Below are 27,507 nucleotides of genomic sequence, written 5' to 3' on the forward strand. Positions count from 1 at the left end.
AGCCAAAATTGAGTTATTGGGCTCAACCACGGAATTGCGTTGAAACAACCCAAAATTGAGTTGAATTCCGTCTCCGTGTGGGGCCTTAGGCGAGCTTTGTTTGTAGTTGACAGCCGTACACCCACCCTGATTTTTTACCGTTTGCGCTACCAATGAAATGTAACATACCTGTCCTGATGTAGGTACTTTGCGCCTGTCAAAATAACGGCAAAGAAGAAGAAGACAAATTTTCGCGAGATGACGACGATCTGTTTCTGTCCTCAGTGGTGCGCGTTTGTTGCTGATAAAAATTAAAATTTCGCCTTTGGAACTCCTGCAAAACAACTCAAAACCGTGCTCAATTCGTTCCTCCAGAGCTGGTGCAGTGAAATCGATACGGCGATGGCCACCAGGGAAATTATGTAAGTTGTAAATGTGGATTTTCTTGTTCGGAAACGTTTCCAAGCGTCGTCACCAATAATGGACGCTCGTCTCGTAAGGTGGTGCTCCTCAGTGGGGTTCTCCACTGTGATGAAAGTGAAAGTTTTGAAAACTTGACTAGACATCTCCAAGCAATATTGGCTAATATATTTTTAAATAATGGAATTATTCTCTAAATGTAGCTATACAGTATTGAACATTACATTTGCATTTTGTTTTATTCTCTATACAACTTAATATGCCAGATTACGATTTGACCAAAGTAAATTTTTGGATGAAGAATTGGTTGTCCGACATTTCGCGGTTAACCATTCCTCGGTTTGTATCCCTTTGCGGTGCGGGTTTTCCTGCAAGTTGCACTGAAAAATGGTGGCATTATCACTACATAATAACATTTTCATCGGTTATTAGATTTACCTTTCTGTTGAACACAGAGAATCCTTGAAATGGCACTGATGTAACATGAATGTAGATAAAACATCTCGGTACAATAAGTGTAGAACTAGCCCTCGTGCGTTAAAATACACTCTAATAAAGATTTAAAAAAAAAAAAAAAAAAAATCTCGGTACAAACCGCGAAGTGGATTACCCTAAAATGTTATACAATAAAAGAGTTATAAACTATTCATTTTATCTGAATATTTCAAAGCCTTACACAAAAACTGTCTTCAGCATACTTGTTCATCTGGTATAAATCTACACTGATAGGCAAAATAAAGTGCCCACCTTACTAGTTTTCGAATTTCTCGCATTGATTTGGTTCAAATTAAAGTTAACACACTTAAACCTTTTTTGATATTCTTTTAAAGTTACGAAAATTTGATAAAAAAAAGAGTTTTACTCAAAGAAAAAGAAATTCAATTTGCATTGAAAAAAAAATAGTGACAATAAAAGTGCCCACTTCCTTCTTGGTCCCAGAAAAGATGATAAGAAAAATAAAAAGCAATTTAATAGTTAATGTGTCCTCCTTTGGCCTTAAGGACCTGGACAGTTTCGCGCATGTTTTCGTCGCCGGAGATTTTTTTTCTTCTGTTTTGGAGCGTCTTGCTGGGTAGTGCTTCGTGAAGCCCAAGCAGGACCGTTTTTACATTCAGAAATGGAATAGTGAAAAGTGAAAAATGAAAAAGTGATTTGTTTGATTTGTGTCCTCAGTACTGTTGGTTTTTGGCCGCCCGAAGTTCACCGAACCATCCGGAAGTGACATGCAGCACATAAATTTAGAGAATCAATCCGGTGAGTTTGTTCCAGTATGATACTTTTTCTTTTGTGAGCCTTCCGGATCGTTTTTGTTCGCGTCGTGGAACTTCTGATCGTTTCTTGAACGGAAAATGTTATTTTCGGAGTTTGATAATTATGTTCAGATTGCGCATTCTGTCCGGGCGGGTGTAACGCAACTAACAATCGGTTGTGGATGCTTTTTAACTGTTCGATGACCCTGGAGGGATCGATCCTGCTTTTCGTATAATTTTGAGCAGAAAAACCGACTGTGTCCTAGGGTGTTTAGTTCGAACGCGCTTCCTTTCGTTTTTCGATTATCTAAAAATACAGTACCACCCAGTACAGTTTTTCAATGAGCACAGTACAGTTTTTCAATAGGCGTGATTTTTTTTTTTTTTTTTTTTTTACGCGTATCGTTACACAATCCGATGACCCTGGAGGGATCGGTTTTGCTTTTTACTGGTTGTTGAGCAAAAATATTACTGCACAATCGACAAGCATTTCGCGAAATACTATTTATACTATAAATAAGCTATTGTTTTCTCTTTTGATTGCCGGCATTCAAAAGATCAATTTGAAAACGCTTAAACAACAAATATTTATGGTCTATCGCCAGCTTTCTAGGCGAATCCTGACAATATACCTTCCCCAACCTCCAACTCCGTAGCACTTATGAGGGTGTCGCTGAGTCGGTGGCCTCTCATTAAGTAAGTGCTACATCAACATTTCCTTCCCCTATCCCAAGTTACGGTAAAGATGGGCGTGGCCGGGAATAGCGATATTCATGCTTTTAGTATTCTTGTTTATGATTTGAACAAGGTATACTCCCCTGCCTTGTTCTTGAAAGTAGTCAGGATGAGATTATTAAAAAGAAACATGAATGTTGCTAGTATCCAATCTACGAAGTATACCGTAACTACGCTAACGCTAACGCTAACGCTCCTTTGGCCTTAAGGACCTGCTGGAGGTGCTTCGGCATGCTTTTCGCCAGGTTTTGTAGGTGCTGTGGATCTAGTTCTTTCCAGGCGCACTCCAAGGCTTTTGTTGGTAACACCAGTTTTGTCAACCCTGGTATCAAGAATCGCCCACAAATTTTCGATGGGGTTGAGGTCTGGGCTTTGTGGAGGCTATTCCAGTGGTTTAATCCGACAAGACCGGAAGAAAGACTTGGTCTTCTTGGCAGTATGCTTCGGGTATATATGAATTGCTCTTCAAGGTCCGTCTGAATCAGCGAAACCTCCAGATTTTCCCGCAAGATGTTAATGTAGGAATCTGCCGTCATTATTCCGTCGATTTTCACGAGGCTTCCTACTCCACTCCATGAAAAACATCCCCAGACCATCAATGCCTACTTTTGTCGAATATCACAAATATGCATTTATGGGTAGCATAGACCCCCCTCCTCCAACTTATGATGGACGTCGTTTTTGGATGACCCCTTAAGCAATATGCACAAATTCGTAGTTGGTACGGTCCTAGACCATTACTTCCTTCCCGTCAATTACCAAAGCCAAAGATATGAGACTAATCCCTGACTCTTGGACAAGATTGACGCATTCTCCAACAGTTGAGAGCTGCCTGGCCGCGTCGTTGCGAATGCTGAGGAATGGGAAGGAATGATTTATTGAACACATACTCAGTCTTGGGAACTGTGACCACAATTCACCACAGTTCATCGATTCTGCCATTCAACCAAAACACAAAGCAGCAGCAACATCAATACCATCAGGCGTTGCGCTGCCAACGGTTCACACACTGCTTGACTGTTTTTATCTCTCCACTATGAACGTTTTCGGGCAGCCATTCCAAGGTGAATGATTGTAAAAAGTGTTAAATCATTCAATCGCTAATATTTCGCTAGTGTTTTCAACTAATTGAAATCTATTAGCTCTAACAGAAAGAGCACAATCATTCCGTCGCGATACATATAAACAAGTTCAATTTCATGCTACCTTTATCGAGCAAAAATGCAAAACCCCGAAAACCGCAAAAATCGTGTCACCACTGTGCTCGAGTCATTTCGCATTCGGGGTTGAAAAACGTTAGGAAGAAGAAGATTACAGTTTTGAAGAGCCGTGATATTTTTTGGTTTTGAACGGTCATGGTTTGCTTTGGATTTTGATGGTCGTGTAGAAAGATGTAAATGTAGAGGCGGTAAATGTTTGCTCCAGTACTTTTCTCATCACTGCACATACGTAAGAAAGATGCAGAGAACTCTACAACTCTAGTCTCATAGATGTTACGGGGTATTATGGAATATTAATGGGATGGAATACGTTTGGTAGACATTTCGACACATATGAATAATATTTGGGCATAGGTTCAACGGAATCGTTTTTCTGCTTATTGCGAACTATGTTTGCTTTATACCGGGCAAACGTTTGATGTCCTAACTCGTTGTCGTTCGTAGGACCTAAAAACGGAAAAAAACACCCCTGTTTGTGTAATGCCGGGCAAACGCTGAGGCTTTCTGTTTGCATGGCACCAAATCGATGCTATACACGGTAGCCTTCTTCCGCCTCAAATACTAAATGCGATTTTTTGGGTTTTTTTTTTAATTGGAAATAAAATCTATATCTCTTAGTATTTATCTCTTATCAATGCTACTGACAACTGTCCTTTATGCGTTATTAAACTATATTAAGAAAATGCCGAAATGCTTTGCAAACACTTTTCCGTTATTGCATCTTATTTCTCTCAACTCTTTTTTAAACACTTTTTGTTTCTGAAACTCCTAGATTGTGAAATACAGGTATCAGGTATCAGAAGGCCGGCTCCAAAGGCACGTTCCCCGCCATTTGAGAGATTTGTGCCATCGCCATATTTGAGCCTATTTCATCATCTACCCGATGGGAGAGGAAAGGGAAGGGAAAGATGGGAGGAAATAGGAGTGGGAAGATCGCATAAGCGAATTGAGAGCATGTAGCTCCATACCACTATGGGTTCGAACAGCGCCCTAAAAAGGGCACTGCAAAACGCATGAGCGTAAAGAGAGCCTATAGCTCATTACCACAGCGGGTTAAGAATAACAGAATGTCCTGAAGATTCAGGCTTCTGGATTCAGTTTCACTTAATAAGTGTTTACCAAGTAATTGGAATCGCATTTGCGCAAAAACGGGGCAGTTACATATCAGGTGATACGAAGTTCCATAATCGGAGTCACAACTATCACACACAAATGAGTCAACACGCTGAATATTTGCCATGTGATAGTTGAGTCAGCAGTGGCCTGACAACGCTCTGACCAAGAGACTGCAATTCTGCTTTGACAGATTTGTTAAATACTTCGCCACCCTTGGAGATGGCTCAGTTATGTACAATTTTGTTTGACGACACGACTCCAAACTATTCCAACATTGCTTGTGCTGAGTTGCCGCCCTAGAATTAATCTGAAGCTTCACCCAGCACTTCGAAATTGGAATAGCCAGCTCAGGGCCAATGAAGTCATGCGATGCTCCATCGCGAGCTAGCTCATCAGCCAATTCATTTCCAGCGATGGAAGAATGACCAGGTACCCATACAAGGTTTACAGAGTTGACTGAATTCAGTTCCTCAATTTGAGTTCGACATGCGATAACAAGCTTCGACCTTGAGTTGGCTGAAGCAAGAGCTTTTATAGCAGCCTGACTATCAGACATACTTTACAAACAGCCAGACGTCCACTTCTCCTGTGAAGGGAGTTGTGTAGAAAATTTACCTATAAGCAAAGTGACAAGCAATTATGAGATCACTCGAAGCAAGGACAATTGTGTCCCAACTCACCGGAAGTGGAAACATCCGAAATACTAGGATTTCCAATGGACGGAGAGAATCCATGGAATTTGGTCACAACCAATTCCCAGTTTATGTAGCGATGATCAGATAATTATTCATCATCTGATACATGCCATTTCGTCAACTTGTGACTGATTCTGTTCGAGCAGAGCATCATGTCTAACACTTCTTCTCTAGCAGATACCATGAAGGTTGGGCGATTCCCTAAAATAAGTAATCCAAGATTTGAACTACTTAAGCACTTTATCAGACTGGAGCCTCTCAAATTGATAGCTGAACTGCTCCAGATTATGTGATGAGTATCAGCAACTCGTATTTTAATCCAAAGCGCATATTTTTCTTTTTTAGAGTTCAAATTTATATGGCATGATAATAGTTGTTCAATATCTCTACTCTACAATATCTCTACTTTTACTTACCCTCTTTATTTGAGGGTGGGCAATCTTTTAGCCTATGTTTATTGCTGTCACGGTGACCACACATTTTAAAAATATCACCGCAACGAAAGCCGTAGGCGCACAATTTGCTGTTGTTCGGTATCAAGTTATAAAAAAAAAACTTTTGCACGATCCTGTGTAGGAATGAAATTGTTGGGCAATTAACGTCTACCAAATTCTCGATTCTAGGCGTACAATTATTTCTATCTACCAAAACAGTGTACAAAACTTTAGTGCTTAGTAGATTAAACCTCGTTTTTAGTTCATTTGCTTTTTCCACAACCAAACCCTAGCAGTTTTTGTGAGCCTCTGGGGCATCAAAACATTTAATCGGTTGGATGCTTCATGATTGTCACCTGTTTTATCAACATTATTCAATATATTTCTAATAAAAAGTGCTTTAATTTTTGACTTTGGGTCCACCTTTTTCATATTATTTTTTTTTGACCGCATTTGAAAAGCAATGAATGTATTCCAGTCTTGTTCTCTTGGTTTGTAAATTGCAACTCCAATTCGGCCGTTTGTGGTAGGCTAGAATGTCTTCGGCTTTTTTAGTGTTAGTCCCCTTCCAAGAAAACCCTCGAAGGCTTACCTAAAGTTTTTGAAGAAATTAAGCGATTTGTCTAAGAAACTATAGAAATGTATGAAAATCAATTTCTCAAGGAGTCGCCTATTTTTTCAGTTATCTTTCTAGCCTTTTTCGCGGACTCCGAAATTCTCCCTAAGATTATTTTAGATAATCTTTTCAGAACTGTTATAGTAAGTTAATAAATTTAACAGAGTTTGCCTCATGGAGGGTTGACAGTAGAAGAATAGTTGGAGGAATACCTGAAAAAAACCTCTGGAGTGATTTCTGTTTTTTTTTATTTATCTCGTTTATTTGGCAGGCTCAGAAGCCGTAGGGCATAACAGAGCTAAAATCTTTTCTTTTTTTTTACATTATTTACATTTTGAAATTTGAACTTATTTTAAAAACTATGTTAGTATGCGGAAGTTTTAAGGTTAGTGAATACATTTGTAACAGGGAAGGAAAGGATTTTTTTTGGGATTTCTTAAGCTACTTAGACTACTAAGCTGATGAAGGATGTCAGCTGACAGGATGTCCAGATCTGTAAAGAAACTAAACATAAACGGTTTGTGGGAGACACGACGAGAAGAGGACAATTTGAAGGGGAAAAAGAAATACAGGGAACGAACACAATCAAACTCGGATATTGATACGCTTCAAAAACAGATAGAAAAAGCAGAAACCTGTCAGGGAAGTGTTGGCGGGTCTTGATTTAGAATATATGAATTTATATATTCTAAATCAAGGCCCGCCAACACTTCCCTGACAGGTTTCTGCTGTTTTCCTTGGATCCGGAGAGTTTCAGTCAGTTCAGATCTGATGCCACGATGCTCACTGCATCCCCACACAACATGTTCGATATCCTGGTAAGCCACGCCGCTAACACAGAGATTGCTTTCTGAGAGCCCCATACGGTGGGTATGCGCGCTTAACGAATAGTTTGGATAGAATATATAGAATAGAATTGGACATAAGCCGACACATACGAATGAAATCACGGCTCATGCCCAACCCCTTAAACCATGGTGATCAAGGTCTCCCGACGGGCCAATGCAAAAAATTCATCGAAGGCGATTTGACGCTGGTAAACATCGCCTTCTTTAGCGTCTACCTCAGCAATGGGAAGGTAAATGTTAATTCTGATAATTTTAACGATTGGCCAGACCCCAAGGTTGGGCTCGAAGGTAGGCCTCTCAGGCCAAGCCTTTTCATTTCCTTGTGAGGTGCCCATCTGGCCCTCTCGAACGAGTGAAGAACTAGCCAATCTGTGTTAAAATTCACATTAATAAAGACAAAAATTAAGAAGGATTAGGGAGAGATCTTCCAGTACCGGACAGCACCGAATACCGGACGAAGTCGGAAATTTGTGAAATCGTGGTCTAATCAAGAAAAGAAAGCTATTATGAAGAGCAATGTTCGCGTAGAGTAACACATCCTTGAAATATGCATGCCTTTTTATAAAAGTAGAGATGTTTGAAAATCGCTCTGAAGTCGTATCGCCTTAAATATGAATAGTAATTATTTTGAATTTATCAAAATAGTTCGGATCACGCAAGCATGCTCAATTATTATCATAATTTGAATGTATAGATGTATTTTGTACCATATTTACACTAAATGTGGAAAAACTGCAATTTTGGTCAATCACATTCTGTCCCCCAGTTTCGGACAGGTTTATTTGTTATATATCTTTGTAATTTTTGCACCAGTTTCTCAAAATATATTCATTTTTCATGGATTCCGTCGATCATGATATCAAACATGCAATAAAAATAAGAATGAATAATCAGAACAACATTGTAAAATGCGTTATTTTTCATCATATACGAAAGAGGTTTTTGACGGACATCTTGCAAAATAATCAAAACTCAAATTAAATGATGCCAATGCATCATCATCAATGCGGCATCTACAAATTACGTAACACTCTTGGGGGAGGGGGGATGGAGTAGTAGGTTCTATACAAAAAAAAAAAAATTTCATACAAAAAGTGTAACGGAGGGGGGGGGGGTTTAAAAACTTCCAATTTTAGCCTCACGTAATAAATGGACGTTGTCTAATTGACTATAAAATACTATTCCTGGAGTAAAAACATTCGATGATGTAGGGTCAGGCGGGGCAAGATGAGCACCCTAAGGATAAGCGCGATTTAAGCCTACTTAAACGTTCTTATTTTGGTAAAATTGGTAACCATCCTTATCTTTTACATTATTACTTTGACCTCCAACCATTAAAAGTTTTAAAAAAGGATAAATAGTTTTCCAAATAACACTTTAAAAAATAGCTTTTTTATAATCGGTCAAAAAAACTGCGGGGCAAGATGGGCACCCCCATAAAAAGATGCAATTTACTAAAGAAAACTATTATTTTTCAATGCTTGCAATGTCCCAAGATATTATCTTTAATATCTGATAATATTTATCTTCAACTAGCTTAGTTTTTAAAACTTTTATCAGAAAATAAATAACTTTTCATAAATTGCTAAGATTTTACTTAAAAAACGATTAAATTTGTTGTTCGTTTGTATATTTTTTAGAAAAATTGTTTTGTGCAAAGAAGATACCGTAAGTCAAGCTCACAGCTAAATGTGGTTCTATAATTTCACACTTTTACTTAATTTTGAACATGGTGCTCATCTTGGCCCAAGGGTGTAAATTTATTAATATAATCAAAACAATTGAAATATTTTTTAAATTTGATAAAAAGTTTTGCTCCTGATTATCTACAGAAGATTATTCTATAACTATACGGCCAAAAACGTATGAATTAATTTGTTTACGCAACGAAAATATCACTTTTAAATGAACAAATCTCATATGAAAAGGTAAATTTTTGGACTTCTTTGTATTTTGGACAATATTTACGTTGTGCTGTTGATTTTTTAGCTGAAATTTATGCCCATCATATCAATTTAAAGATATTCATCAGAACCCCAAATAATGTATTGAAAAAAAATCGGTAGGAACGACACAAACTAGGGGTGCCCATCTTGCCCCGGGTGCTCATCTTGCCCCACATTCCCCTACAAATTTCCAGAAATCGAGCCATTTCCAGATTGTGTCCGGTATTGGGTGACACCTTTTATGATTGACCAATTTTGTACTAGAATCCATCATCAAAATGCAATGTCCAAATTATTGTTTCTCGCATAACTTATGATCTCGCCCTAAAAGCCATTGGTAACCACTTATGTAGCACATTGTTTCTGAGCATTTGAATGGATTTACACGTTATTCAACAACTCTATCGTAAAGAAAGGATCATTTTCTACCTCCCAGTGGTGTTGGTTTTGATGCTTATTCAATCGTTTGTTCAGAAACAACGAGCTACACACGTAGTTACCAATGGCTTTTAGGGCGTTATCTCAGATCATGCGAGATTTGTATTCTTAAATTTTTGTTTGTACGCTACAATAATGATAATACCGTTAAGTCACCAGTCACCGTGCGGCCTCCATTCACCGTGCACATATACAAATTTCTACAGAATATTCATACAATTTTCACAAATTATTTTTTTGTCAGCAATATAAGATAAAACTGATGAAATAAAGTAGTTCTTGTCACAAAGCATTTTGAAAAACCTAGTTTATGTAGTAAAAATCATGTGAATTCTGTTTGATAATAAGATTTTTCAACACTCTTAGTAGAAACACCAAAAAATCACATTTTTCATTTTAACGATAGAGTATGATTTTTTTCAAAATTTCAGCAAGTTTTCATTGTGGATACTATTAGTAAGATGTATTTCATCGTATGAGCAATGTGATTTTATGCAAATTAGAATTTTATATTGTGTTTCAGTCGAAATTCAAATGCACGGTGAATGGATCCCTCTCAGTATGTATGGTTCCTATTACTGTGCATTAGTGTAAAACGCATGAAATTATTCGGTAATATTAGATTTATTGTTATATCGTCATTAAACTACTTCATATTTAGATTTTGAGTGAATATGGAATGATTTGGACAATACAGTCAAACCTTCTATAATGATTTTAATGAAAAAATAATTATTTAGCCAATTTTTGAACTTTTTATGGATTTTATTGTAAATAAAGATTTGAACAGTCTTAAAAATGAGTGCGCTCACTATTAGCAACATAGTTACTCCATCAACAACGTTTCTTCAAGAAACAAAATTAAATCATGACGAAATCTATACGCACGGTGAATGGTGCACTAGTGTGCACGGTAAATGGTGACATAGAACGGTATGAGGCGACCTTAACACGAGATTTTCAAACATAATTTTTGAGTAATTTTTAGTTATGCATCACTAGTTTTAGATTTTTCCCTGAATTATTATATAATTGTACGCTACGTAGTGGTATTCTAATACGCTTCAAATTATTTGGAAAAGTTATATAATTTTTTGAAGCGCAAATTTTTTTTAAATGCACGGTGAATGGTAGCTTGACGGTATTTATCATAAATGAGTAACAGGATCACATAAAACTAATATTCTATTATTGACGTGAGCGCACCAGAGTAAACAAATCGTTCAAAATTTGAAACAACCGGTGATACTAGCTCTAATTGACTATAAAAGTATTCACATGACTTATCTGCTAACTATTATTGTGCTAAATTTATTCTCAGATCCTTTTTTTCTTTCGAAATAACAACATTGTTAATTGTTGATTTATTTGTTTTACTTTTCAATCGAATTATCATAGAAAACAACAACCAATGAAATTTAAACCAAAAAACTATGAAAAAAGGTTAAATAGAAGGCAAAAATCTAATTTTCAAGATCAAGAATCTGGAAAACCAAACATCCGTTTGAGCTGAAAACCTAATCGCTTGGTCACTAGCTGGTGGTGACCAATCGATTACATTTTCAGCTCAAACGGGTGTACGGTTCTCCAGATTTATGCTCTTGAAAATTTGAAGTTTGCCTTCGATTCATTTTCACCTTAAGGAGTGGCTTAAGTTAAGTCAATTGTAAATATTTCTAATTATAACAACGGTAACAATTTTATACTAGTTTAGAACAATTTGGCTAACTTGGCTAGGTTTTTTTAGTACTATTGTAGATTCTACAATGTAGAATTTTAATAAGGATTATATTGAAATTTTTAGTCAAAAATATCAAATCAGGATTTCTCAAGATTCCTCCTAGGGATTTTTTTAAAAATTGGTTTAGTGGTGCAGAATGACCTCAGGAATCGAGCCCTGCGCTCAGATTTGATGGACAATTTTTTTTAATAATAACGGTCTGTCGGGGCACCGTGTTATGAATTCAGTGGCTTAACGATCAACGCTCCGTCATCGTAATCATCGTCATCATCGAAACTTCAAAAGCAGTTTTCCTGTTCAAAACTGAAAATTATTCGATGAAAATGTGTTCACTGTGTTTCGGTTGGAGAATAACATACAGTGAACACATTTTCCTGTAGTGAATGAAAAAACTGCTTTTGAAAATTCCGAAATCAATGACGGATCCTGCCCCCTTAAGTATCCGGTACTGGGGGATCTCCCCCTACTTCTTCTCCTTCTCCTCCTCCTCCTCCTTCTCCTCCTCCTCCTCTGATGGTGAGACTATTGTCAGTCTATACAGCCAAGTGTTGTCAAATCATGAAGCATATAATTAGGGCATCTCCATCGTCCCCAGGGATTGAATCCTGAAAAAATTGAGAGAATCGCTCACGTATCGCTCTCTGTAACTATCATAACATGCTGCACATTATGAGAGACTGTTTATCGTATACTGCTACAAGTTTGATCAGATTGGGGGGATAGTAGTGCATGATAAACCCCCTCTAAACATGCTCCAAGCCTGGGGGACACTGTTGTTATTGGAAGTTCGAGGATTGTTTATCGTGCCAGTAAAGAAAAACACCTATCCCCAACGGTAAACAAGCGAGAAAAATGGATTTTATCATCGCTCTCTCGTTGGGGCTCTCGCTCGCTGCTTCCATTTATCAGACTTGTTACACCTTGCGATACAATGACGATCGTGGACCGCAACAGATGGGATGTTTTTCTTTGCTTGCTTTGATCGTGCTTCATTCTCAAATGAGAGCGAATTCTGCAACGCCTGATCGTCCCATAAATTTACTTATACGATCAAAATTCCTATCGATCTTTTCTTTTTTCGGTTAAATTAATAGATTGCACCAGATTTCTTAAAAAAAAATCTTATGTTTAGTGTTTTTTTTAAATTTTGTTCCTGTTCAGTCTCTTTTGGTCCCTGTTCGATCTCTCTTTTTTCAAGCACGCTGTCTATAAAGTTCCTATTTTTACGACACGCTACCAGCCTTGTATTACAGAGAAATAGTGGATTGTGTTAGAAGATGGAAGTATTTAGGCTTTAATACATTAAGTTCTTTAAATGCCAGAACATTGTTGCTATACATTACATCTACATATTTTTGAAAAAAGAAATATAAATGAAGAAATACGCAAAATAATGCCACTGAAACCAAACACTTAGAATAAATAATGAAAGTTTCCAAAAAACATGGCTTTAATTTTATTGATAAAGTTTTACCTCATTTCAGCATTGCCTCGGAAGATACAGAATCATCCGGAGCGGAGGAAAAAACACCGGACAAACTGGACCAAAAGAAATCCAAAAAGCATAAGAAACACAAGAAGCACAAGAAGTCCAGCCGCGTCGAGAAAGGCGACAAATCCAAATCGAAAAAACACAAGAAGCACAAACGGAAGCACCGGGAGGAGGAAGGCGAGCTATCCGATTCGGAAGATGACAACGAAGAAAGTGCTAAAAGTACGTCCAAAATTGACATACGGAAGCTGGAGCACGCCATTCGTGTCAAGCCCAAAGATGACGACAGCAAGCCAAAGGACAATGGAAATTTGAAGGCTTCTCTTGAGAAGCGTAAGGCATCGCTGGTGCCGGAAATTTCTACGGATCCGGAAAAGCTGGTTGCCATTCTGACGCAATCTTTGGACAAGACCAAAACGGACATCGATAAACCGACTGAACCAGCTGAGGTTGTCTCGGTTGAAAGCGACAGCGATGGAACGGCCGTAGAAGATGCGCCCAGTCCGGATGTGGCCGTCATAGAAGATGAGCTAAATCTGGAAGATTTAATGCGGCAAAAGGCTCTGCTTCAAGCTTGTCTTGGTGAATTTGGTTCCGAGGATGAAGAAGAGGAAGCCGAAGCGAATGACGCATCGGTTAAGGTGGATAAGCGGAAAAAGAAGAAAACCGACGACATCATCATGATCGAAGGAGATTCCAGCGCTGAAGATGTGAACCGGCTATTGAAGAAAGCCCGCCAACGGAGTCCCCGGGAAGAACGCAAGAGAAAGACGTCTGAGTCGGAGAAGCGAATGAGCCGTGGAGAAGCGGAAGCAAAGGCCCGTGCCAAACAGCAGGAAATGGATCGGGAACGTGCTCGCGAAGAACATCGGCGGCAACGTGAACAGGATGACCACAATCGTCGAATGGCCGAGGAACGTTACGAGCGGGAAAGGGCTCGGGACAGAGAACGCGAACGGGAACGAGAGCGGGATCGTGAGAGAGATCGTGCCCGAGCACGGCAACGCGAAAGGGATCGATCTCTGGAACGGTACCGGGATCGGAGGGGTTCCTCCAGGGATCGACGTTCGATGGAGCGCATGGGCGGCAATGGCAGGATGTACAATTCACGTGATCGGTATCGTGGGCGAAGTCGAAGCCGGGACAGGGACCGCGATCGTGACGACCGGGGTCGATATGATCGCGATAGAAACGATCGCGACCGAAACGGAAGGGATCGACGTGGTGGTCCAGGGAAGCGTCGACCCGAGGACGATAAGTTTAAGGACTCGTTGAGTGAAGGTCTCAAACAGCAGAAGGAATCTAGCAGTGATAGTGAGCTGGGTGATATTGATATTGACGATGAGGAAGACGAAGAGAAGATCATCGAAAAGAGGAGGAAGCAGCGCGAGGAACTTTTGAAGGTATGTTTACAGATTAAATTCGTCTTATATCTTTAATTCAAGTCTCTCAAAAGTCACTATTTTCAAGAGAAGGGGCAAGTTATTGGTCTGAATCACTCTGGGCAGTTGAAAGCTCAAGATTAACCTAAGATCGGTATCATATGCGATTGTTGAATTATATAGGAGTAATGGAGGCAATATGAGCCACCCCGGATTTGACCTTAAAAACAATGCTTTATTGTCTAGTGTCATTATGATCTGCTCGTAGATGCTTCAAATAGCCACCACAACAAAATCCGTAAGAATATTCGTTTCAACATTCGAAATATTGACAAAAATGTACAAACTTGTCTCACGCTATGTCTAAACCAGCAGATTATGCAAATCGAATGTACCTCGGATTTTTTCCCGATATCAGTATTTGGTCTATAATTTCATAATCGGAAGGTTACAAAATATTCTATCGGTGAAATTTTTCCCATACATTTTGTATGGGCTGAAATGTGTAGGAAAAAGTGATTTTTATTGATTTTCGTAATCTTTATATGAAAAAAAATAAATAAAAATTGGAAAAAATCAAAATTTTACCGATGAAATATTTCAAAACCTTTCGATTATTAAAATATAATCCAAATACTGAACTCTAGCGAAAAAAAATCCGAGGTACATTCGATTTGCATAATCTGCTGGTTTAGATATAGCGTGTGTCTCTTGTCAATCATGTATTCTGGTAAATTTTACATAATATGGAAAACAACATTCTATAGTTGAAGTAATTGGAACTTTTTTTGCATTATTTCAGAAACTAGGAGCAACAAACGAAGACAGTAATCCACCGTCAGAATCACCCAAAGCAGAAGCGATTCAGACTAAAACTGAATCAAAACCAGTCGCAAAACACGATCGGAGTAGTAATCATGTCAGTAAATCTCGTAAAAAGTCCGAAGAGTTTTTCATCATCGACGAACCTTCGCCCATGGATTCCAAGAAAGCTAAAAATTTGCTCAACGATTCATTAACTCCTCCCATCCCCATAACCCGAGTGGATGCAGATGATCGCAATGAGTTGAACGATGTGGAAAAGTCCAAACTGGACAAGGATAAATCGAGCAAACGTGCCGAATGGGACATGTTTGCCGAGCAGGATATTGACTCGAACTTCGATTCGCCCAATACGGTGATTGCCAATAAGCAAGGCAACGAAAACCCTGCCCTTACCGACAACTGGGACGATGCGGAAGGGTACTACCGGGTGCGTATTGGAGAGGTGCTGGATAATCGCTATGTGGTCGCCAACTATACGGGCCAGGGTGTTTTCAGCACGGTAGTTCGCGCAAAAGATCAGGCTCGAGGAAACGCCTTGGTTGCTGTGAAGATCATCAGGAATAACGAAATTATGTAAGTTTTTCTTTAGGGATTACTGTGTGATCAATATTTAAGCTTTTTTTTATTTTCAGGCATAAAACCGGTCTTCGTGAGTTGGATACACTGAAGAAACTCAACGACACAGATCCTGAGGATCGATATCACTGTCTCAGACTGTTTCGTCACTTTTTCCACAAACAGGTTCGTTTAATACCATATAAGGACTGTACTCGAAAAAAATATGCAACATATTTGTATGTTACTTTTTATTATATGTAATTTGGAGTGAAGTGTAAAGCTTGGAGTGTAATGTTCAAACGTGCAATTTTTTTCTAATATGTCAAGTGATTATCGAAATCGCTTCCAAGCAAGAAGTGTTTCGACAAAACATTTTAGCCGTTGTCGTGGAGAATCCAGGCCAGCCCCACAGGTGGATCGCGAAACAACTAAGAATCGATCATTAGATCGTGTCCCATGTTTTATAATCTTTCAAGGAGACACACTGGTCAAGAAGGTCAATTCTTCGTTCTGGTTTATCCAACAGATGGTGAAGTGTAGGGACTTCTTGTCTTCAAAGTAAGGAAGGCGCCTAACCGAATTGATAAACAGAATATGGTGGCCAAATCCAGAGAATTTGATTATACTAGAGAAACGCGGAGAGGATTTTGACTTTGTTTATAAACAATATTTGCAATGACTATCAATAATTGAGGTCATTCAAACATTATTTTAGTGTCCGTGTCATGCTGTCAGTCGCCGTAAGAAACCAAGCTTATCAATGACGTCACTTTCGTATACGTTTTCACTAACACACATCCATCGTCTCTTTTGTGTAACATCTCTTTGAGTCTCATTGAATTTGCTCGATTGGAACCACGTTTGACGGTTCAATTGGAACCTTTGGTTTCAGAATCCGCGCTTCTCTATATAAACAAATTCTCTGGCCATATCATGCGCTAGCAAGCTGTACCGCTAGTGGTTGGTGCAGCCGAAATACATCGTAATGGACGACTATACGTACACTGATGAGTCACCAAGCTACGATTATTAGTCACTTTGTATTGCATGCAATTTAAATGTAAATATGTCAACGAGAGAATACGGACCAGAACAATCGGCAAAAACCACAGCGACGGAAATGGACTAGCGATTGGAAACTCGATACGTGGAACTGCAAATCTCTCAACTTTTTCGGAAGTACTCGCCGGCTCAGGTTGGCCAGGAGGATGAGTTCATACCGATGATTGGAAAGTTCAGCCTCCACTGGCTGACGAACGAGAACGGCCTACGACTGATCGATTTTGCCGCCTCCAAGAATATGGCCATTCGTAGCACCTACTTTCAGAACAACCTCCGTATCGGTACACCTGGAGATCACTTCAGTAGTCAGAATCGCAAATCGACCACATTTTGATTCTCCAATATAACCGACGTCAGAACCTATCATGGCGCTAACATTGACTCCGACCACTACCTGGTGATGGTGAAACTGCGCCCAAAACTATCCGTCATCAACGATGTACGGTACCGACGCCCGTCTACCGGATGTCCTCAATGCGTACGCGCAGCATCGAGGCAGCGTTTCCGGATAAGGGCGAGCTCGATAGGCCCCTCTTGAGGACTGCTGGAGGACAGTCATAGCAGACATTAACGACGCTTCCGAAAGTATTGTCGGATATGTGAAACGGAGATCAAGAAACGATTGGTTCGATGAGGAGTGCCAGAAGGTTTTGAAGGAGAAGAATGCAGCATGGTACGCGGCAAAACGTGGAACAATTCTCGCGGAACATTACTAAAGGACCTATGTACAAATGAGAGATTCTCTCCTCTCTCGTTCTTTTTCGATTATAACAGTGGAATACTGAAGATTTTGGGAAGCTTTTTACTATAGATCGAAAGTCAATTTCCTTGACTAGCGTTTCATACAAAAAACGCAACAGATGAGGTTAATGTGACTCAGTTATTAATGAAAGAGAAAGTAAACAAAGAGAGCCTCTCAATGTTAGATAGGTCCTTTAGTAATGTTCCGCGAGAATTTCAGACTGATGCAAAAACAGTAAACCGGCCTATACACGGAGAAAAAAGGATTGTCCAGTCAATTATTTTTGCTGCTAGATCAATCATATTTTATTATATTATTTATTTTACATTGAATTTCAGTCAAATATACAGTAAAATAGATTCAACAATATCTATGCTTGGTTTAACTATTTGGTATGATTGGTTCAACTACACAAAACAATTGAATGAACCATAGATATGATTGACTCAATATTTACATACAATCATTATTGTTGATGTTGTGTTGTTAAAATTGGCACGAATCTTCTTTATCGACATTGTAAAAATGCGACATAAGGTAAATAAAAATGGGAGCAGGAATACAAACCGCGATCTTGTGAGTGAGAGCCCATTACCTTACATCTACACCAACTTAGCTTGTTGATAAACAGCGGATTTTTGCTGTACAGTTCATAACATTTCATGGTAAAATTGTGCAGAAAGCTGATTCAACAATAATATAAATGAAATATTCATGTGATGGAAGACAAAAAGAAAAGCAAGAGCTATTGAGCAAATCATACTGTCAGTTTAGAAGTACCGATAATATGCTTGTAACAATTGTATCCAGGCATGTTAAAGCAACTATCGGAAAACTTATGTCAATCATGCAAGAATTTTCTGCGTGTACCGGGACAAAAAGCGTCGCCTGGAAGAGGTGAAATGACATGAGATGGAGTTACTCTATCGTTCTCAAGAAACACGGGAGTCCTATCAGAAGCTCAACACATCCTGCAAAGGCTTCGTGGCCGTGAGCCGAAATGTGCCATGATAAGGATGGGAGCATCTTGACGGACGGACGCGAGGTGATTGAAAGGTTGAAGCAGCACTACGATGAACACCTGAATGCCGCCGAGAACAAAAGCACAGAAGGACAGCGAAGCCGATAGCTACGTCAGCACAGCGGACAGTGGAAACCAAAGATAATCTAAACCAAGGATGCCGGACAACAGCCCTGTAAAGATGGTGTTCGATACGAATCCGATCGGAACAAAAAGGCGTGGGGCGCAGCGTGCTAGGTGGATTGACCAGTGCACCAGGACCTGGAAAGCGTGGGTCGCAGTCGAGGATGGAGAGAAGTGGCCATGAACCGAGTGAATTGGCGAAATATTGTTCGCGAGGTTTCAACAAGTTAATTGTTGTAAAACCAAATAAATAAATGAATTAAATGGAAATGCCCCATAACTGTACATTAAAGTGGACGCCAAGCAGATCCTTGTAGTTTTTTGTCGGCAAGTATCGCTTGGATATTCCGGAGGAGGGCCGGAAGTAAAAGGTCGTCAAATGTGCAAAGAAGTACTTGTTGTGGCAGGCGATCTGTAGGTGCGGTAAACTCAGAAAGCAGTACATAACATCCAGCACCATTTACGGCCTGTTACCCTTCCTCAGGTCCCACAAAGGCGACTTTTTGTTTCAGTCGAATCTGGCATTGTTTCATTACGTGAAACAGGTGATGGAGTGGTACGAAATCTACGAAGTTGTTTTTGTGTCGAAGGAGGCCAATCCGCCAAACTTACCAGAACTTTGACCTAATTTTGGTCGATTATGAAGCGCAAGCTCCGGAAAACAGGGAAGGTTTTCATAAATAATTTGGATTTGGAGAAATATTTGATAATAGGGAAGGTGTACCGGTATTCGCCATGTACCAGTTATTCGCCACCCCAGATTATATACCGTTTTACGACATATATGGTTGCAGTTGTTTAGTGTTCGCTAAATTGCTTTAAGATGATAGGGAAACATTCTTGGAAATTGCAAAATTTCCTCAAAAAATAATAGAAAAAAATCATTTTCCTTAAAATTTTTGCTCCTTTGCACCTATTTTTCGCCACCTGTTCCTGTTTCGCCACCCTCCATAAGAAATCAACGTAAGTGGCGAATTGAGGAACCGAAATTAAAATCGTGGCGAATACTGGTGCAAGTGGTCCAGTATTCGCCACCATCATTTTTAATACAAAAACAAAGTTTCTGATTAGTTTTTATACTTTTCCTGCTGATCATGGATTGAAAGCTTTCGTTTGATGTATTGACAGTAACCAAAGGTCGTTTGAGTTATATATAAACAATATTTTTCCTTAAGGTGGCCAAAACTGGTACACCTACCCTAGTGTGTAAAAAAGATGAAGCAAGTGTTACACAAAATTTAATAGGTAATGTAAAGTCCAAAATGCGTGCACTTATCCTAGGAGAGAAGGTTCAATTAAACCAACTTTGCGAATATATTTTAATATATGTGTTAATTTCTTCCCTGAGAGTTTCAAAATGTTTGCAGTGTTTCGAGTACAGTCCTTATTACCGTTTCAGAATCATCAATTTATCATTTCTTCTCTATTCAACAGCATCTCTGCATGGTCCTAGAACCGCTCTCTATGAATCTTCGCGAGGTACTTAAGAAATACGGCAAAAACGTCGGTTTGCACATTAAAGCTGTCCGCAGCTACACGCAGCAGCTCCTGTTGGCCCTGAAGCTTCTCAAAAAGTCCAATATCCTGCACGCCGACATCAAACCGGACAACATTCTGGTCAACGACAACAATCTGGTGCTGAAGTTGTGCGATTTCGGCTCGGCTTCCTCGGTGGCAGACAACGATATCACGCCGTACTTGGTATCACGGTTCTATCGTGCACCGGAGATCATTCTCGGCCTTCCGTACGACTACGGAATCGACATGTGGTCCGCCGGTTGCACCATCTATGAATTGTATACTGGCAAAATTTTATTTAGTGGTAAATCAAATAATCAAATGCTTAAATTTTTTATGGATTTAAAGGGCAAGATACCGAACAAGATCATTCGGAAAGGACAGTTCAAAGACCAGCACTTCGATCCGAACTGCAACTTCCTATCGCATGAGATCGATAAGATTACAGAACGGGTAAGTTTATTTATAAGTATTAACTTTTGCAAGACGTAGTAAATTGAAGCCTTTTGGAGAACTGTCCTGTGTTGTATATGATTTTCCACATATATGGGATTATGAAATATATTGTTCTTTCGTTTTGCAGGAAAAAATCGTCGTCGTGTCGGTGATCAAGCCGAACAGAGATCTGCAGCAGGAGTTGATCGCCGGTCAGAACCTACCGGATGACCAGATTCGCAAGGTATCGCAACTGAAGGATCTACTGGACAAGGTCTTCGCGCTGGATCCGGCGAAGCGAATTTCCTTGAACCACGCACTGGCGCATCCATTCATTCAGGATAAGATCTAATCAAGATAGTCCTGTGGGAAGCTCCCACCCCGTACGAAGCATGGATTCCAGTTGCATACGGGCATACCAGAATATCAGTGTGTGAAAATGAACGCGTTAGATGATCTCTTGTTTTTAAGATGCAAAAATAAGAGAGGTAAACAAACTGAACATCGTAGATGCAATCAAAACATAAAAATGAAACTAGTGTAGGAAAAATGCGTTGAATTATAATTTAATAAATGTAATTCAGTAGAAGTATTAGTTATTACGTAACGCAGGAAACAATTAGGATTCATTTTAAAAGCTCTATTCCCATCAATCTGAAACCAATAGCTAATTTATCTTCTAAAAACTACTTTGTTTTATTTAAACAAAATGTTTCCATTAAGTTCAAACCCGTAACGATAAAAACAGAATACAGAACAGTATATATTTAGGACAAAGAGGTGAAAACAACTGAGAAATAAATAAAACAGCTAATGCATCTAACCAAAAGAAACAAACTAAAAAACCAAGTGTTAGTATTTTGCTATAGTTTTTAATCTTCGTTTCAGCACATCGTTCGCGCACGAGGCTGGCTGGCCGCGGACGGGGCCGGGCCCAAGACACGGCCGCTGTGCAGCGCAGTCCCACCACATCTGCCTCTCTTTGTCAATCTCAAGCCACCAAACGCAAACTGCTCTCGAGTGCTCTAAATCCTGCATCTTGTGCCATAGCGAAGAGCATCGCACCACTCTTCTAGTCCAAAGATTCTGACCCACAATTATCCACGAGTTGTAGAGCTTGTTTGAGTGCGCCTAAGGTTGAGCAGTGCCTATTTTTTCTGGCGCCGAAAGAGGTAGTGACATAATTGACATTTACAAACACAACTCTCTGTTTAGTTTATTAAGTATAATTTTTGACCCTATTCCTGATACATTAGCAAATTTGTTTCGATCCTACTTGCATCACTTTTATCAAAAAAAAAGTTCAAACTGAGAGTCAACCTAGCCATTCCATACCGGACCTTTACCGTGAACGATTGATCTTCTGCTGTTCTTTTTTATTATTCTTTTCAGGGACGAAGAACATGACGTGTTGGATCTAGAACTATTTGGTCCTACTCATCGTGAGTCTAAGGTAAGTAAACCAAATGAAATACTTTTGATTTAAACATGATTCGATTTATTTTGTCAGTGGAAACTGATGATTTCAGTAAAACGTTCCATCAAATTATCATTTGATCTACATATTAGCTATCAAAAATTAGAAATTATTAAGAAATTTAGGTAAATGTCAGTCGATTGCAAAAATCTCAATATATAGCCCTAAATTTGTGAAAATTTGAGCGGATTTCATCAAGTCTAAAGGCCCAAACGCAATAATAGCGGAACGGTAACGGAAAGCGGAACTGGTATGCCAGCATGAACTTTAACATGCTTGTCGACTCAGTGTTGGTTCACTTTCATTCGTTGACAGCTCAGTCGAGATGGTGTGATTCATGCTGGCGAACCGGTTCCGCTTTCCGTCGCCGTTCCGCTGGTTCCGCTATCATTGCGTCTGGGCATTGAGGGTCTCAACGTCTGCAGAAAAACGGGGAAAACAGGTGGAACTGTAGTCGATGAGATTCTTTTGTTAGTGACTTTAAGATTTCCTGATCAATAGGAAGCTGGATCCTATTCTTGGCACTTTTGATTCACTTCGACTGTGAGGTATTTTGAAAGGGGGCTACCCCGTTTGGCATAAAGTCATTTGGCATAAAGGCATTTGGCATAAAGCCATTTGGCATAAAGTCGTTTGGCATAATGGTCATTTCGCATAATGGTCATTTGGCATAATGGACGTTTGGCATAAAAGAAAAGAAATTAGAAATTTAAATATTGCTACTTAAAAGAAGACCTGGTGATCAAAAGAAGGGAAAATCGTCGATGAAAATGTTAGTAGTTGTAATGCCAACATAGGAAAGAAGGCAAAATTGTCAATGAAAATCTTAGAAGTCACAATGCAAACCACTAGTTTAACAACGTAATGAGAAAGAACAGCCTATGACCAAAAGAAGGGAATATCACATATGAGAATGTTAGCAATGGTAATGCCACAAGCATAGCAACTCAATTTTCAATGATTATGCCAAACGTCCATTATGCCAAATGACTATTATGCCAAATGACCGTTATGCCAAATTATTTTATGCCAAACGGCTTTATGCCAAATGACTTTATGCCAAATGGCGTCCCCCCATTTTGAAAGCTAATGAGCTCATATTTGGCCACAATATGCATCGTATTCTGGCCTTCTTTAACCGAGTGGTTAGAGTCCGGCTACAAAGTAAAGCCATGCTGAAGGTGACTGGGTTTGATTTCCGGTCGACCCAGGATCTTTTCGTAATGGAAATTTCCTTGACTTCCCTGGGCATAGAATGCCACACGATATACGAATGCAAAAATGGCAACTTTGGCAAAGAAAGCTCTCAGTTAATAACTGTGAAAGTGCTCATTGGACACTGAGCTGAGAAGCAGGCTCTGTCCCAGTGAGAACGTTAATGCCAAGAAGAAGAAGAAGAAAAAGAAGAATGCCTCGTATTGAAATGCTGGACAGTTTCAAACGATTCGAGAAAAAAAAAACAATTCCAAAGTGAATCATGGAAGTGCCCAAGTAGCTCTGCACCCTATAGAAAGTACTGCAATAAACAGTTGGCAGTTTGAAGAATTCGATCAGCAGTGTGTAGTTACAGTTGATCTTCGCTCGACAACCATACAATTATGTATGCTTTCTTAAAAAGGGCAAAACTAACTGTTGGGTTTGCGAACCAACGTTGGTACTTCAAGGGTTAATCCTTCCGTGACTATAACCACCGCTTAGTGAAACTCGAATTCTCAGTGTTCAGTAGCGATAGATTATAATATTCCTGTATTGAAGTGTACATAATTAGTTAATTCATATTGCTTAATCTTAGTAACTATAGGTTTATATATGTTCCATTTAGTGTAATCGGTATAATATTGGATGAGTTCACAGGTTACAAATCTAACTTACGTTTAGTCCCTTTGGAAATCGTTTGTTGGTCTTCGATCGTCGATTTGTCGCTCAAACAGTCTTAATTTGCGTTCAATCTAGCTAATATAAGTAAATTTTAGGAAGAAATTCTAGTTCATCTAATTTTTGTCCTCTTACCACGATTACTCAGCAATTTATTAGGTAATTATCGTTTCAGATTAACCACAATTCAAGAGCTCTGTTTGCTATCGTGTAGCGAATAGTTCATCTATTTTCTAGTATTTAGGTTTGGATGTAGGATAATATAATTCAGTAATTAGGCAGACTATTATAACTTGATTCATTTCACTCGTAAGAACTTCTTCGACTCTTTCTGGTGTTTACTCACTCTTGACGGCTAGGATAGTTACCTGTCATCAACTTAGCGTCGCCTGTGTTAGTGACCCAAGGTTGCCGAACGAAAGGTGCGCGCTGGCGGCGATAGGGTCGCCAACACTCCCCCGGGTACGTCGACCACCAGGACGACTACTTATCCTCGCGCATGACATCCAGGACGGCAAGCTTGACTACTGGTCGTTCATATACACCAGCGGCCGTTCGCACCGTAGCTGACCTTACCTCTCCATCCCGGCTTAGTCGAGTTGCGATCACCCTTCCTTTGGGCCAACAGTTACGAGGCAACGTAGAGTCAACGATGATAACAATGTCTCCTAATTTTACCGGCGGGGCACTTGAAACGAACCATTTTGTCCTTTTCGTGATATCCGGCAGATATTCTACAGTCCATCGTTTCCAAAATTGGTTCGCAATGATCTGGGAAGCTCGCCAACACTGCCGTACGGCGATACTGCTATCGTCGACTGTAGTTAGTGGCTTGGACCCACTTGAACTTCCCAAAAGAATGTGATTGGGAGTTAGTGCTGGTGATGCGTCATCTTCAATTGGAACGTGTGTAAGTGGTCTAGTGTTCAACGTATTTTCGATTTCGGTCAACGCATTACGCAAAACTTCATCTGATGGTCGTCGCGGTAGATTTAGAGCTTTTAAGCTGTTCTTCACACTGCGGATTAGCCGCTCCCAACATCCACCCATATGTGGAGACGATGGCGGGTTGAAGCACCAGGTAGTTTCAGAGCTCGTAAACTCTTTCATCATCTCCTCGTGATCGAGCTCCTTTTTAATGCGGCTGATTTCTCGATTTGTACCAACGAAGTTAGTTCCGCGGTCGCAGTATATATACCGAGGAATTCCACGTCGAGCTATCATGTTTCGAATAGCCATCAAACATGAGTCTGTGTTTAGGGAGTGAGCTACTTCGATATGAACTGCTCGTGTAGTCATACAGGTGGCTAACATTCCCCATCGTTTCTCAATTCTACGCCCAATGACAACCTCCATTGGCCCAAAGAAGTCGATCCCGACATGGGTAAAAGGTCGAGAATAGGCTGCTAATCTTGCATCAGGTAGATCGGCCATAATTGGAGTGTTCGGCGAGGCCCGATTATTCTTGCAGCGTTGACAATTTATTCTCACCTTGGCGCAGGAAGCTCGAACTCTGGGAATGGAGAATTTCTGTCGAAGCTCATTGATCACGGTTGCTTGATTGAGGTGGTGGTATTTTTCGTGGTAGTGTCGGATAACAAGTGTGGTTACGTGATGGTCACGGGGCAATATAATAGGGTTCTTCGCTTCTTCAGTAATGAAAGGACAACCTGCAGTGCGGCCTCGCATGCGTAAGACTCCATTCTCGTCGATGAACGGAGTTGATTGAAATAGTTTACTGTTTCGCGAAACCTGCTTGCCTTGGTTTAGGGTATGAATCTCATCAGCAAAGAATTCTCGTTGTGCTATACGAAACAGACTTTCTTCGGCTGCACGTATCTCCTCCATACTTAAAGGACCGATACGCATAGGTTGAAGTTGCCTCTTACGTCGACAGTTAGTTGGAAAACGGATTACCAACCCAAGTACACTGACTAGATGTTTCCAGGTGGAGAAGTTAATCACACAAAGCGAAGGCGTTGTAGTTGAATTGTGCGCAACTAGGCAGGACCGAAGCTCTTCTTGTGTGGATTTGGTTAACAGGGATTGCAGTGGCCAATCAGATTCATTCCTCCAGAGGAATTCGGGACCGTTAAACCATCTGCTGCCAACGGTGAGATCTGGTCGCCCTTGCCACTTTGTTGCGTCATCTGCAACGTTTTCCTTCGTTGGAACCCAGCGCCACTCGTTTGCTTCTGTGGTATCGAGCATTTCGCTAATTCGGTGTGCTACAAAATGTGTGAACCTACGATGGTCTGAATTGATCCAACACAGTACATCTCGAGAGTCCGTCCAAAAACAGCGTCGTGTAATGCGAATGCTCAACGATTCAGCAATGGTTTGTGCCAGTCTCGCACCAAGTACTGCGGCCTGCAGTTCAAGCCTAGGGATAGACTGGAATTTGAGAGGAGCTACCCGAGTTTTTGCTGTGATGAGAATGCATTCCACATGAGTACCATCGGAGAACCTCAGATACGATACTGCAGCGAATCCGTTTTCACTGGAGTCCACGAACGTGTGTAGCTCAATTATTCGATCGAAATCTTGAAGGTTATAACACCGTGGTATTTGGACACTTTCAACTTCTGGTAGTACCCGCAGCCACGTTTGCCATTTAGCAAATAAGGCATCATTGATTTCTTCATCCCACTGAGCTCCAGATCGCCAGATTTCCTGAAGTAAGACCTTTAGGTAGATCAGAAAATGGGCGATCAATCCGAGAGGGTCAAAGATAGACATGAGCACCTTAAGAACTTCTCGCTTTGAAGGGCGTCGGCGACCTTGTAGGAGTGCTTCATCGTAGCGCGTCCAGCCTACTTTATACGTGAATGTATCCTGCTCAGTGCACCACCACAGCCCCAGCACTTTCTCTGTAGCCACCTCAGCAGATAGATCAAGATTTTTTATCTTTGCTTCGTCTTCTCCTAGCGATCGCAAAACCGTCGTTGAATTACTTATCCAGTTTCGGATTTCGAACCCGCCTTGGGAATGTATTTCCTTGACTTGATTTGCAATGCGGATCGCTTCCTTTTCGGTTTTTACGCTTACGAGCATGTCGTCTACATAATGTCGCTTGATGATGACGTCAACCGCTTGTGGATATTTTCCAATAAATCGCTCCGCATTCAAATTTTTGACGAATTGTGCGCTGCTAGGCGAGCAGCATGCACCGAAAGTCATAACGCACATCTCAAACACGGCGACTTCTCCGTATTCATCCTTCCAGAAAAACCGCTGGCATGAGCGATCCTCTTCTCTAATCTCTACTTGGTGAAACATCTCACGTATGTCACCCGTTAACCCAATACGATGTTCACGGAATTGCAGTAGAATAGAAAACAGTGAACCCATTTGATCGGGACCTTTCAACAGAGCAGAATTCAATGATATTCCGTAAGTTTTGGCTGCTGCATCCCACACAATCCTTACCTTCCCAGGTTTGTTCGGGTTGATCACTGGGAATACTGGCAAATACCAAACACGTTGTACGGGTTGATTCTCCTCCTCCTTTGTTAGCTGTCGAATGTAACCCTTCGCTATGTATTCCATTATTTTTTGG

General features: G+C 40.1%; 1 protein-coding gene across 9 annotated transcripts in view; it reads left to right on the forward strand.

Moving 5' to 3' along the window:
• The first annotated feature begins 205 nt into the window (after positions 1–205).
• Positions 206–27,507, forward strand: part of LOC5570788 (serine/threonine-protein kinase PRP4 homolog) — a 34,460-nt gene continuing 7,158 nt past the window's right edge. For 4 of the 9 annotated variants that reach the window (XR_002500111.1, XR_002500112.1, XR_002500109.1 and 1 more), the window contains exons 1-7: positions 206–401; positions 12,923–14,333; positions 15,115–15,710; positions 15,770–15,878; positions 20,078–20,614; positions 20,745–21,084; positions 21,485–22,049. Coding sequence is in view for 2 of the 9 variants with exons in the window: in XM_001653242.2 (XP_001653292.1) it covers positions 382–401; positions 12,923–14,333; positions 15,115–15,710; positions 15,770–15,878; positions 20,078–20,614; positions 20,745–20,948 (2,877 nt within the window). In the remaining 7 variants the exon portion in view is untranslated. Of the gene's footprint in view, positions 402–12,922; positions 14,334–15,114; positions 15,711–15,769; positions 15,879–20,077; positions 20,615–20,744; positions 21,442–21,484; positions 22,050–27,507 lie in introns of those variants that run through there. The other 5 variants (XR_002500113.1, XR_002500114.1, XR_002500115.1 and 2 more) reach the window with 4 other exon arrangements.

Source organism: Aedes aegypti, chromosome 2 (genome assembly GCF_002204515.2).
Source record: "Aedes aegypti strain LVP_AGWG chromosome 2, AaegL5.0 Primary Assembly, whole genome shotgun sequence".
Classification (NCBI taxonomy): Eukaryota; Metazoa; Arthropoda; class Insecta; order Diptera; family Culicidae; genus Aedes; species Aedes aegypti.